The sequence below is a fragment of the Oryzias melastigma genome, linkage group LG17 (genome assembly GCF_002922805.2).
Source record: "Oryzias melastigma strain HK-1 linkage group LG17, ASM292280v2, whole genome shotgun sequence".
In the NCBI taxonomy this organism is placed as follows: domain Eukaryota; kingdom Metazoa; phylum Chordata; class Actinopteri; order Beloniformes; family Adrianichthyidae; genus Oryzias; species Oryzias melastigma.
The window spans coordinates 7,669,565-7,683,241 of NC_050528.1; the positions used below are offsets into that span (position 1 = coordinate 7,669,565).

The 13,677-nt window shown below is 39.1% G+C and overlaps 1 protein-coding gene across 1 annotated transcript in view; it reads right to left on the bottom strand.

Annotated features, from left to right (window-relative positions):
• The window catches only part of LOC112147859 (insulin-like growth factor-binding protein 3), a 10,432-nt gene extending 8,646 nt beyond the window's left edge, over positions 1-1,786 (bottom strand). The window contains exon 1 of the mRNA XM_024274507.2: positions 763-1,786. Coding sequence (XP_024130275.1) covers positions 763-1,153 — 391 coding nt within the window. The 5' untranslated portion in view covers positions 1,154-1,786. The remainder of the gene's footprint in view (positions 1-762) is intronic.
• Positions 1,787-13,677: the final 11,891 nt, after the last annotated feature.

The window sequence follows — 13,677 nt, forward strand, 5'->3', positions numbered from 1 at the left end:
AATACAAAAATATTTTTGCAGTTGCAAACTTTTTTTTTGCCTTCAAAAAGTAATTTTGCATTTACAAACTTTTTTTTTGCATTCGAAAAATATTTTTGATTTTGCAATTTGTTTTTGCTCTCCAAAAGTATTTTTGTACTTGCAAAACTTTTTTTTTGCTTTCAAAAAGATTTTTGCGTTTATAAACTCTTTTTGCTTCCAAAACATTTGCAGCGCTAATTGTTCTTAAATTAATTGTGCCGCACCTTACTATTTTTTTAAATTAAAAAAAAGCTTATAAGTGCAGAAATAGTTATAGAAGGCAAAAAAAGTTTTTTAGATTTAATGTTACATTTTTTTATTTGCAAATTGAGAAGCTTTAATCTTAACACTTTATATTTGGCTTGAAATTTTAAATTTTTTTATCTGCAAACTGTGACTTTTTCTTGCAATATGGTGGCACAAAGATCACTCCATACCATACCTATCTATCTCCAAATAAACGTCTCACCAAAGGATTATGAATATCACGTTTTACAGCCTCTTCAAACAAAAATAAAAGATCGATACTTAGTGAGAACCGAACGAGAATCAATCACAGGACTAGATATCGCGATATATCGCAGTATCAATATTTTGGCACACCCCTAGTTACTACACAGAGTGTATTTTATACTTACACTCAACCATGCCTAATAAAATAAAAAAGTGTACAACTTTTTGCCAATTTATAGATGAGTTTATAGGTCAACAAAACCAGATTTCCCTGTTTAAGTGTCTTACCTGTCCATTTACAGAGCACAGGTGTTGGTTTGACGGTCACTGACGTCCTGCTGCTGCTGCTGCTGCTGCTGTTTGCACAGATGCCGAGTCCTAACAGCAGCGCCTGCAGAGGTTTGCTCTCCCCCGGTTGGGGCTGACAGGTGAGCCCGGAGCCGCACCTGGCGGTGTACACGCCGCACCTCCGGCCGAGGCTGAGCGCGCAGGTCATGCAGCAGCCGCAGCCCGGCTCCCGCACCCTCTCCGCGCAGTCTTTGGGGAGAGGTTTGCACGACAGCCGCGCCGCGGCGTCGCACGGCTCGCAGCGGATCACCGGTCCGCTCGCACCTGACCTCCGGGTCAGCGATGCCGCCAGAACAACCAGACAGAGCGCGCGAAGGGAGAGATCCATCATCGGAGAGAGCGAGGCGTCCCGCGGCAGCGGCGTTCCACTGGTCAGCTCCGCTCATTCACATGGAGCCAACGGACAAAACATCTGAATATATATAGACCCCAGCAACCCTAGTCACACCCCCGAACGGCGGCTTGTGGTGCGCCGATGAATTCCCTCGAATCCGCTAATTGCCCCAGATTCAGCCTCCCCTGTGTAGAATATGATCCCCAATGTATGTAAAATTACTTTAACAAGAATATATTTTCCAAATTAACTCAATTCACAACTTAAAACAGAATAAATGTACTCTGGTGCATCTTTAAGGCTCTTTATTGTACACAAATCAATGCATCAAATCAAGACAAAAACAACAAAAAGTGAAAAATAAGTCTGAGTGCGTGTGCAGTAACATTTTAATCCACTAGAGGGCGCCAATATGCTCAAATTTGAACAAACCATTTTAGAAACATCGCTTTGTTTCTGTTTTCTATGTTGATATTAAAGGCTGTAAAAATGTAATATTTTAGTGAATATATAGGGATAAAATAATTGTAACACACATCGGTCTCTATAACCAGTTTCATTGGAAAATGTCACATGTGGAGGCTATGATTGACTGGTGGAAAAACATCAGTATAGCTTAAAATATGAACACTGGGATGTAAAGTTTTCTATTGAAGTTTGTCACTCAGAAAATAAAACTTTTTCATAAAAGCACAGGTTCAATGCCAAACCTGAAAGGTCAAATTTCAAAGTAGAAGTACTTAGAATACTCAAAAAATTTTCTTAACCCTTTGGAACCTGGGTCCTGAATATAAATGTATGCATATGTTTGAATTTATTTATAATATTTTCAATTTAAAACACTATTTGTGTGCTTATCGTGTATTGATTTATCCAGCACAACCTCAAATATGTGGCACTAACTGTATTTTGTCATATTGTATTCAAACACTAGATATAAAATCATGTAAAAACTGAAAATTGCAGCAGAAAAAAGCACCTTAACTTGCTGTGAAGAATCCAAAAATGTTTGATGAACCATTTGTTCAAATATTCAATATGTTCATATTTAGAACAAATTAACTTTTTCTGCTCATCTGTTCTTGTATGTTCTTAGTTTAGATAAGTTTAGTCTAAAGCAGGGGTCCCCATACTACGGCCGGATACAGCCCTCCTCCACATTTGGCCCGGCCCCCCGAACTGTTTTAGATAAACTAGACATGTTTTCATTTTTTAAGGCTAATTTGTCTTTAGCTAATATTTCAGCCACAAACTAGCTGTTTTGGCCAATTTTTTTCATTTTTTTTCTGCAGATTTTTAGGCTAATTTGGAGATTAGCTAATATTTCAACTCCATGCTAGCTGTTTTGAACAATTTAGGCTTTTTTCAGTTTGTTAGGCTAATTTGGCATTTAGCTAATATTTCAGCGACATGCTAGCTGTTTTGGCTAATTTTGTTTTTTTTTTAATTTTTTAGACTAATTTGGACCCTAGCATATATTTACCTTTATGCTAGCTGTTTTGGCGAAATTAAACATTTTTTTCAGTTTTGTAAGCTAATTTGCAGTTTAGCTATTATTTTAGCTTTATGCTAGCTACTTTGGCTAAATTAGACATGTTTTCCATTTTTTAGACTAATTTGGAGTTTGGCTAATATTTTAGCTTTATGCTAGCTGTTTTGCCTATATTAGACATTTTTCCCATTTTTAAGCTAATTGGACACTTTGCTAATATTTTAGCTAGCTATCAGCTTCAGTGTTTTAAGCTATCAATTTAAGCATCTTAATCTATTACAGGTAATTCCGTTTTTTTTTTTTTTGCATTTTTTTTTCTGTGAAGATTACAGAAATTAATTATTCAAAATTTGTCTATGTTCAGCTTTCTGGAAAACTGTAAATATTTGCGTTTAGGCTGTGATTGTTACACTTTCTCTGTTAGCCTACAAACCGACCCCGCCCCTCATCAGATAAGAAAACAGGTATGTGGCCCTCACAAGAAAAAGTTTGGGGACCTGGTCTTAAGCAAGGCCAGATATAGGCATGAGCAAGAGGGAAAAGAGAAGATAGATCATGAATAGATGTGAGTAACATCCTTTCAAAAGCTATTATGTGTTCTTCTCCAGGTCTATCGCACTGTTGATGTGCTGGTTTGACCACAAACCCAGAACAAACAGCACGGCGGCGGATGCTGTTGCTGTTCTGTGAAGTTGACACTGAAGCAGCTCAAATTGACTCGGCTAACACCACCCCGGCTTCTTTGTCTCTTGTACTACAACCCTTAGAGCAAGACTGCAGCTGATGGTGATGTCTTCTCCACTTCAATCTAAAATGCAATCTCCAGCACGCTCTGCAGCTCTGTTTTTGTCAGTTTCAATTCCAGTGACTGAAATATAGGGTAGCTCAGCCGTTAGTGTTGATTTGCTGCATCAGAACCCATGATGGCAGGTTGATTACAATGTCCAATATGCTGTCAAGAGGCACCATCTCAAGCCCGGTAATCGTTCGGCCCATTTGGTTTAAGCGATAGCAGACACTGTGAGGCTTCATTTGTGGAGGGAAGAAACAACAAACAAAGTGCTTGTTCCAAATGTGTCCTAGCTTTTTCCTTGTTGGAAGGTTTGAAGTTTGAAAATGGTTATTGGGAGTTTCTTGTCTTCCCATGTCTTTCCTTTCTCGGCTTGAATTATTAATATTAAACTAACCAATAAAATCTGGCATCTTTATTCTCAGCTGAGACGATTTGGGCCTTCTGAATGAATTCTGTTTGCATGAAACAAATACTTCTTTAATGCCAGCCAAGGCAGTGTTTTACTGTCACTTGTGTCAAAGTTAAGGCCCGGATCCTTTTGACCCTAAATACCCTTTATATATACGTACAAATTATATTAAATTGTTGCATCATCTTGAGGGGCGGGGCACCGGTCAAAACGAGTTTGACGGATGGTGTAGGGTCAAAGGTCACCTGTCAAAATTAGTTTAATGAAAGTATGTTTCTTAGCTCTCTCACATTTAATTTAATCTTGTTTTAATCCCATAATCTAATGAAGGGCAGAGAATGCATGATTCATTAAAAGTTGAATACACTTTCATCTTAGTTCTCTTTATTTGTAGTTAGTTAAAAGCAAATTATGGTTAAGATGTGAGCATTACATCCACTTTGTGTACGACCTGATTAATCAACTATTAGGAGAAAATAATCTGCGATTAGTTGATTATTAAAATAATCGTTTGTGGCAGCCCTTAGTGTGTTATTGTGATTGTTCCACTACAATGTTCATGCCCGGAACTCAAAGGGGAATTTCTAAAGAACTCCTGCCGCTCTGCAGAAACTATGTCCTAGGAAATTAACCTTTTTTTTTCATTTTGGCTAAAAATAGCATAATCATAGATAAAAGATCACTGAGAACGCTTTAGAACTAAATCAAAATATGGCAAAGTTTTCCAGGAAAAATTGTGAAACCATTTGTCCAAGTTCACACCTGAATAGATTTGTCTGTCAAATCCCATGCATTATAATGTATTGCTTTAAATGCCACATGAATAAGAAATATCTAGATTTTAGAGTTTTTGGACTGAATTGGACTGTATCGTATCACCAAAAAGGAAGTTGAATCCTTTGCGTATCGATTTGTGGATCATGTATTGAGATGTGTATTGAATCATGAGAGAGGGAAAGTTTTTACTGGTTTGGATCAACTTTGATGAGAACTAAACTTAAACTTTGGTCCAGTATGGAAACTTAAATAGTTTAATTGACGTAAAAGAATAATGGTGCTAAATGTTGATGCTTGAAGTTGTATTTGTCCAATGCCAAAACCCATTTTATTGCTTTCTGTTAAAAAAAAAAAAGAGGAAACTTGTTTATAAAAATCAAAAATGTCCTTTGAATGAAATCATATAAATAATGACTACAAGGATTAATGTTTGTTTATGAAACAAAAAAATGTTTGTCCATGGATGAGAAAAAACCCAATTCAAGAAAATAGAGAACTTTACATTTGATTAAGAATTTTTTTGTCCAGTGTTTGGTGTTTTTGAATGAATGAACTTTATTTATATAGCACTTTACAACTGCGTATAGCATACCAAAGTGCTTCACAATAAAAGAAAGAGGAACGTTTAAAAAATTAGACAAATTAAGAACAAAATATTAAAAAACAGTAAACGATTTCAAAAGCAGTCTGTAGCAAAATACATAAAAGATCAATAAGAATAAAATAAAAGAAAATGCCACCAACTACTGAGCATTAAAAGCCATTCTAAAAAGATAACATTTAAAACTGTTAAGGTCTGACATCATGCGCAGTTCTGCTGTTCCATAGCTGAGGCCTATGAGAGCACGGTTTTTGAGTCGTTTGAAACTCGTCTTCTAAATCCACAGAGAACAGCATTCGTCTCTTAACTGCTAAGTTTAGAAAGTGTGACATACAGTAAGTTTGGGTAGTTTGCATATTTGCCAGACTTTAGGAAACATCCCACTCTCAAAAGTGAGAGAAATTCCTGAATTATTTCATCTATAGTTCTTCAAGGTCACCTTTCATTTGTTACAGATGAAAGATCACAGAAAGTACAAGTCCTTGAGCAAAGACTGAGCTGAACTGTTCTGCCTTTGCTTTTTAAAAATCTCCAAGAAGTCAAAAGTGTAGGCCTGGCTGCCCTACAGCAGAGCAGTCCTCCTGGAATGCCAAATATGTCTTTCATTTGCTGAAAACGGCGTGCTGATTTCCCTGCCTTTCCTGCACTCTTCCTCCCCTGGAAGGGGGTCTCCAAGCCACCTGTGCATATTTAGCATAGCAAAGGAGAACAAAAGTAATGTACGGGAGGAATGTGGTCCCACAGAGCAGATCCTCAATATAGAGGGAGTGTGAAGAATGTGCTTTTGTGCACACAGGATATTACTGTACATGTGTTTAACATAACCTGCTGACAGAGGCAGCTCCCGGTGCACCGAAGCAGCCTGTCAGTCCTAATCTGGTGGCAATTTTCCACTACTTAAAGGTGATTTGAGCAAATCAGATATACTTGCTTAAGCCCTTTGAGTGGGGCTTGTGGGCTCCAGAAGCTAAGCTTTAGCATACTGTCAACCAGTTTGAAGTGGGACTTTTTAGTAAAACAGCAGCGAAGATTTCTGATTTCGTCTTTGCATCCAAAGAATGCAGATGTTTTAGAGAAACCAACCAGAAATGTACATTTTTTCTCTTTGAAGGTGTGTGCCAAACAATTCTTTTGACTGTAATTCTCTTTTTTTTCCAAATAATAGATTGTTAATCATCACTGATAAGTGGTTGTTCATGTTTTCTCTTTTTGTCACAGCTATTCTTGCCATTTTGCTACCAAACTTTTATAAAAGTTAAAAAAATAATAGTAAAAGTCCACTTTTTTGTAATTTCTGTAATTCTAGAATCACTTTTGGGGGTTGTACTTAACTGTGTTAATGCAAGGACAAGTAAAAACCCTTTAAGCCAATTTTCCAACCATCTGTACGTCTGACCTGTATCTGAAATACAACCTAAACCTTTCCCTGCTCTAAGTTTGTGCTGACTGATCGCATGGAGGCCTTCAGAAGAAGAATTGAAGGCCTAAGAAAATCTTCTTTAAATTTAGGATCACACCTGTTTTATCACAGATAAATAAATGTTTAATTGTCATCAACAATGAAATAAATATATATAAATATAAACATGCAAAAAAAACATGGAGGTAGGAAGTGTTGACAAATTTAAACAAGATATGCATATACACATTGATAGATATATACATTTGCATGTGCTATTGCAGATTTTATATCTTGTGAGTAATTTCTTTCATTTTCATTTCTTCTATTTTGTTTTATCAGATCTAGAAATGAAAGCAGAGATTTTAGCAGTGATTAACACAATCATTTCCCCCTTTGATTCTTCTATATCTGGCACCCATGCCGAATTTTTCTGATTATCAGGTTTTAATAATGAACAATATAAAGAGCCACGAGGCAGGAGGCCACCTTTCATCTGAGTCCAGGGTCAGTAAATCGTTTCTCGCCGCGCTCTGGCTGTGAAGTTGTCATGGCCCTCGTTTCTGAAGGCTTGTTCCTTGAGGAAGTCCTGAGCCGTAATTAGGTCTGAGCAGAAAAGAGTGGAACTCTTAGCCTGATTAGTCTGAGTGTGGTGCCACTTTTTTCGGCTTTGATCTCACCCACCCCCACGCCCACCCTATGGCAACGCCACAGCTATGTCCTGGACATGTTGGACCTTTCAAGATTTTCAAAGAGCTGTGTATTTATTCTCATTTTTTGTCTTTTCATTTGCAAACTATGAGCTTCTTAAATAGAATAAAGCAATAACCTTTTAAAATATTAATTTTATGTTCATTATTTTTCAATAATCTCCTAGAACACGTGTCAAAGTCAAGGCCCGGGGGCCGGACCTGTCCCTCCGGGTAATTATATCCGGCCCTCCAGATCATTTTATTTTATTGTTATTAATGGCCTGATGTTATCTTGCGCTCATTTATAAATTGTATAATTTTGACAAAATATGTTTTTATGGAGAGTAAAATATTGAAAGTTATTTTATGTTTAAGTTGATTTATTCTGGAATATATTCCTGCATTTTTATTATTCATAATTATGTTAAAAAATTACAGTTTTGACGTCTTAAAAATTGGTATTTTGCTAGCTTTTTGACTATTTTGGCATTTACCAAGATTTTTTTACCAAGAATTTTCAGTTTAGCTAATATTTCAGCTGCATTCTAGCTGTTTTGGCTTATTTAGTTTTTTTCCCCCATGTTTTAGGCTATTTTGAAGTTTAGCTAATATTTGACCCAATGCTAGCTGTTACGACTGTGGCCATATTAGTTTTGTTTTTCTTTTTTTTCTGTGTTTTTGTATCAGAGTGAGACCTCTGTATGTATATAGGATCTTTGTTTGCCTGTCTGTCTCTGATCAGTTTCAGGTGTGGTGCTAACTAGGTGTGGCCCCCTATTGGACCAAAACTGGTGGAGGCAGCCTTTAAAAGAACCAAATGGATGCCCAGCCCGCGAGAAGGGAGCTCTGATGCAGCCTGTTATCATCTAGGCTTTCTTCTCCATTTTGATTTTGATTCTGATTCTGACTGACCTGTGTAGAGCAGACTGTGCTTGGTGGAAGTCCTGATTTGGTATTTTGTGTAAAGGTTTACTTTGTGTGGTTTTGTATTTGTTTGGTCATTTGTTTACATTGTACAGTGAAGCTGTAGGGGTGAACTGCCATTTTCTTTCATACATATTTTCTCCTGTTTTTGTTAGTTTAGGAAGGTTAGCATTTGTCATTGTTTTTCCTTTTATTTATAGGTAAGATTTGTGTTCTTTTTTAAATAGGTGGGGGTTATGTTTGTTATTTTGGCCTTTAGTTCACCCTGAAGCCTTTTTGCTTCACCTCTTTTGGTTTTTGCTTTTTGACAATCATCATTTCTTGTAAATAAATTAAGTCGTGTTGGCAGAGCCAGTCTTCTTGTGTTTTTGTAGTTAAATCTTTGAGTGGAGTTTACTTATGTTAGGCCCCAGACCCCTGGACAAAGAGGGGCATAACATAAATTGGGGGCTCGTCCGGGATCTTAATACATTGCCTGGGTATTGTTCATTGTATCTGTATTTGTATGATATACTTGAGGTTTGTAAACTTTTGTTTGTACTTGGCTTTAAGTTTGGTTAGCAGTTTTCTTTTTGTACTTGACCATGGCATTCGAATTAGGTAATTTTGTATTGGATCCTAGTGAAGAAAAATTAGATGACTGTACAAAGGCAAATTTGTTAGCTATTGCCACGTATTATAATGTATATATACCCAGTAACGCACGAAAACTGGAGATCAAGAGCCTTTTGACAGAAAGCTTAATTGAGCAGGAAGTGCTCCAACCCTCAGGTGGGCCATTCCTGGAGAAACCAGTTGGGGGTGGTGTAGGTGGCAGTGTAGGAGTGGAGGCTGCTGCAGGTGCGGCTAACGCCACTAACCCCGATCGGGCAGAGGCTGGTGCGGAGGCTCCTGTAGCCAGTACCGGGACTGACCCAATTGCATTGCTCCAGGCTGGTGTGGCCACAGAGGATCTAAAAATCATCCTTCGGATGAAGGAGGTGGATCTTGAAATGAAAACTCGAGAAGTGGAGCTAATGCACCTGCGAGTGCAGGCTTTGGAGATAGAAAAAGCCAAACCGGCTGCTCCTCACGTCCCCCTAACCTCAACTGCTCATGAGAAGTTTGATGTAAGTAAACACATTGCTCTTGTTCCTAGTTTTCGAGAATCTGAGGTGGATTCGTATTTCAATGCTTTTGAGCGTATTGCAACCGCTCTAGCCTGGCCGAAAAATGTGTGGAGTTTGCTACTCCAATGTAAACTTGTGGGTAAAGCACAAGAAGTGTGTTCTGCTCTCTCTATTGTAGAGAGTTTGGATTATGATTTGGTAAAAGCAACCGTTTTGAGAGCATATGAATTAGTGCCCGAAGCGTATCGCCAGAGGTTTCGTGCATGCAAGAAATCTGTTAACCAAACTTATGTTGAATTTGCTCGTGAAAAAAGTTTACTTTTTGATAAATGGTGTACTGCTAGTAAAGCTAGTGACTTCATGCAACTTCGTGAGTTAATGCTTTTGGAAGAATTCAAATCATGCCTTACTGAAAGAATTGTGGTTTATCTTAATGAGCAGAAAGTCACTACTCTGAAAAATGCTGCTGTACTTGCAGAAGAGTTTGTATTAACTCACCGTCCAGTCTTTTCATCACAGCACAGCTACAGTTCTTCAACTGATGGGGTTACTAAAAAGCTAGAACAATGTTCAAAGTATTTGTCACCTGCCTCTACACTGCCACTAAATGAACGAGAATGTTACTACTGCCATGAAAAAGGTCATCTAGTTGCTACTTGCCCTGAACTGGCCCAGAAAGACCAAAACAAAGGCCCCAAAAAGCAAACAAGAAGCGTGAATTTTGTTCAGTCTGGTGGTGAACATTCATCCAATGTCACCGTTGTTGAAAGGACAGACAAAACTGATGAAGGTTTTCGTCCTTTCATTTTTGAAGGCTCAGTGTCTTTAACAGAGGAAAAGGATAGCAGTGTTCCAATCACCATTTTGCGGGATACTGGTGCGAACCAGTCTCTGCTTCTGAGCAGTGTGTTACCTTTTTCTTCTAAGTCATCCTGTGGTTATGATACTTTTGTATGGGGACTCAAAATGAGTGTTGTCCGAGCCCCTATGCATGCAGTTGTCTTACAATCCCCTCTTGTTGCTGGACCAGTTGTAGTTGCCCTCAGAGATAAATTACCTACACAAGGGATACACATGATCCTTGGTAATGATCTGGCAGGGGATAAGGTGTTTCCTTCTCCTGAAATCCTCGACAACCCTGTAGACACCAGTACTGACGCTTCAGTTGCTGACGGCTCCTCATTTGTTTTTCCTTCGTGCGTTGTCACGCGTGCACAAACCCGAAAAATGGGTGACATCCCTAATTTGTCTGATACCTTCTTGTGCAATGATGTTGTGAAAGACGAAACTTCTAAATCTGCAGAAAAACCTAAGAAGGTTGTAAATGATAATTTATCTTTTGTGGATGCTACACTGACCTTTGATGTAGCCAAAAGTGAATTTGTTCAAGCTCAACAGAGCGACCCTTCATTAACCAACTGTTTTGCTGCTGTTAACTCCAGCAGGAGAAAGTCCCCATACCACATTCAAGATGATTTGTTGGTGCGTACCTGGTTTCCCCCTGCACTTGGTAACCTAGGCTGGAATGTTGCTGAGCAAGTTGTTGTCCCACAAGAATTTCGGTCCCAAATCCTTAGTTTGGCCCATGATGGTTCCGCAGGTCATTTAGGTATTAAAAAAACATATAATGTCATTCTTCGACATTTCTTTTGGCCTGGTTTAAAGTCAGATGTTTCTGCATATTGTCGGTCATGTCATGTGTGTCAGATGAGTGGAAAACCAAACCAAAACATTCCACCTGCTCCACTGCACCCCATTCCTGTGATTGGGGAACCCTTTGAATATCTTATTCTAGATTGTGTTGGTCCCCTACCCAAAACAAAGTCGGGACACCAGTACCTCTTAACTCTAATGTGTGCTGCAACACGTTATCCTGAAGCAATACCTTTGCGCACACTCAAAGCAAAAACTATTGTGAAAGCCCCTGTTAATTTCTTTTCTACATTTGGGTTGCCAAAGGTTATCCAAACTGACCAGGGCTCAAATTTCACATCTCGCATCTTCAGTCAAGTCCTCAAAACCCTCTCCATTACACATCGGATGTCAAGTGCATATCACCCCCAGTCGCAAGGTGCACTGGAACGTTTTCACCAAACTCTGAAGTCTATGATGCGAAAATTCTGTTTTGAATCCAGGAAGGATTGGGATGAAGGACTTCCCTTTCTGATGCTGGCAACTCGTGAGAGCAAACATGAATCCACTGGATTCAGCCCTTCAGAACTTGTTTTTGGCCACACTGTTCGAGGTACCCTTAAACTGTTGAAAGACAAACTTGTGTCAGATTCCTGTGATCAAAGAACAAATGTTTTGGACTACGTCAGCTCTTTTAGAGAGCGGTTGCACCATGCTCGTCAGGTGGCATGTGATGCACTTTCAGTGTCTCAGAGAAAAATGAAAAAGCATTTTGATAGAAAAGCTGTGTGTAGAAAATTTCAGGCTGGCGACAAAGTTCTCGTTTTTCTCCCCATTTCTGGCTCTATACTCCAAGCAAAGTTTTGTGGTCCATATGTGATAAAAGAACAGCTTAGTGAGACTGACTATGTAGTCAGTACTCCTGACAGAGGTCGCAAATCCAGGGTATGTCATGTCAACATGTTGAAACCCTATTTTGATCGTGAGGCGACAGTTGTTGCCTCTGTGATCACCCCATCTAAGTATTACCCTGAAAGTGATGGTCTTCGGCAAGTGGAACCTTCCTCACGTCTCAAAAATTCAGAGATATTGAAGGACTTGGATTCTCACTTAAGTCACTTAGGTGGATCTGAGAAGACAGAGGTTTCTTTGTTAATTAAAGATTATGTGTCTCTATTTTCAGATATCCCAACTCGTACTTCAGTGATCTCCCATGACATTGACGTTGGGGAAAGCGACCCGATAAAACAACATGCCTACCGTGTTAATCCTGTCAAGCGTAGTCAGCTTCAACACGAGGTCAGCTATCTGCTAGAGAATGGTTTTGCTGTTCCTAGCTCCAGCTCATGGAGTTCACCATGTCTACTTGTACCCAAGCCTGACAATACTGTCCGCTTCTGCACTGACTTTTGAAAAGTGAACAAGGTCACCAAAACAGATTCATATCCTTTGCCACGCATGGAAGATTGTGTTGACCGGGTTGGGTCTGCCAAATATGTAACAAAGTTAGATTTGTTAAAAGGCTATTGGCAAGTTCCATTGACCTCCCGTGCCTCTGAGATCTCTGCATTTGTTACTCCGGATCAGTTTTTGCAATATACAGTAATGCCATTTGGTCTTAAAAATGCCCCTGCAACATTTCAGCGTCTCATGCACACTGTTCTCTCTGATGTAGACAACTGTGAAGTTTATTTGGATGACATTGTTGTGTATTCCCAAACATGGGATTCTCATATGGTCACTTTAAAGGATGTTTTTGATCGCTTGTGTCAAGCCTCGCTCACCCTGAACTTGGCAAAATGTGACTTTGGAAAAGCCACAGTGTCTTACCTTGGCAAAGATGTTGGTCAAGGTCATGTCCGTGCACTCACAGATAAAGTTCATGCCATTGTAAGTTTCCCAGCTCCCCAAAATCGTAAAGAACTTCGTCGTTTCTTGGGGATGGCTGGCTACTATCGTGGGTTTTGTCGTAATTTTTCCGACATTGTAAGCCCTTTAACCAGTTTGACTAGCACAAAAGTCCCCTTTGTTTGGTCACCTCAGTGTCAATATGCCTTTGAAACTGTGAAAGCCCTTCTAAGCAGTGCTCCCGTTCTGGCTGCTCCTGACTTTGGACGCCCTTTTAAGTTGGAGGTGGATGCCAGTGCCTCTGGAGCTGGAGCTGTGTTGTTGCAAGAGGACAACAAAGGTATTGACCATCCTATCTGTTATTTTTCTAAAAAATTCAACAGACACCAGGTTCATTACAGCACCATTGAAAAGGAAGCACTGTCTCTGCTGCTAGCACTTCAGTATTTTGAAGTATATCCTGGTTCCAGTCCACTCCCTGTTGCCGTTTACACAGATCACAACCCCTTAGTTTTTCTATTCAGGATGCAAAATGCAAACCAACGCCTTATGCGTTGGTCATTGATGGTGCAAGATTTCAACATTAAAATCCTTCATAAAAAAGGATCTGAGAATGTGTTGGCTGATGCCCTTTCACGTGCATGCGGCTCAGAGTAAAAATGTAAAATCTCCTTAGATAAGAAGTTTTAACTTAAGTAGGAGGGTGTTACGACTGTGGCCATATTAGTTTTGTTTTTCTTTTTTTTTCTGTGTTTTAGTATCAGAGTGAGACCTCTGTATGTATATAGGATCTTTGTTTGCCTGTCTGTCTCTGATCAGTTTCAGGTGTGGTGCTAACTAGGTGT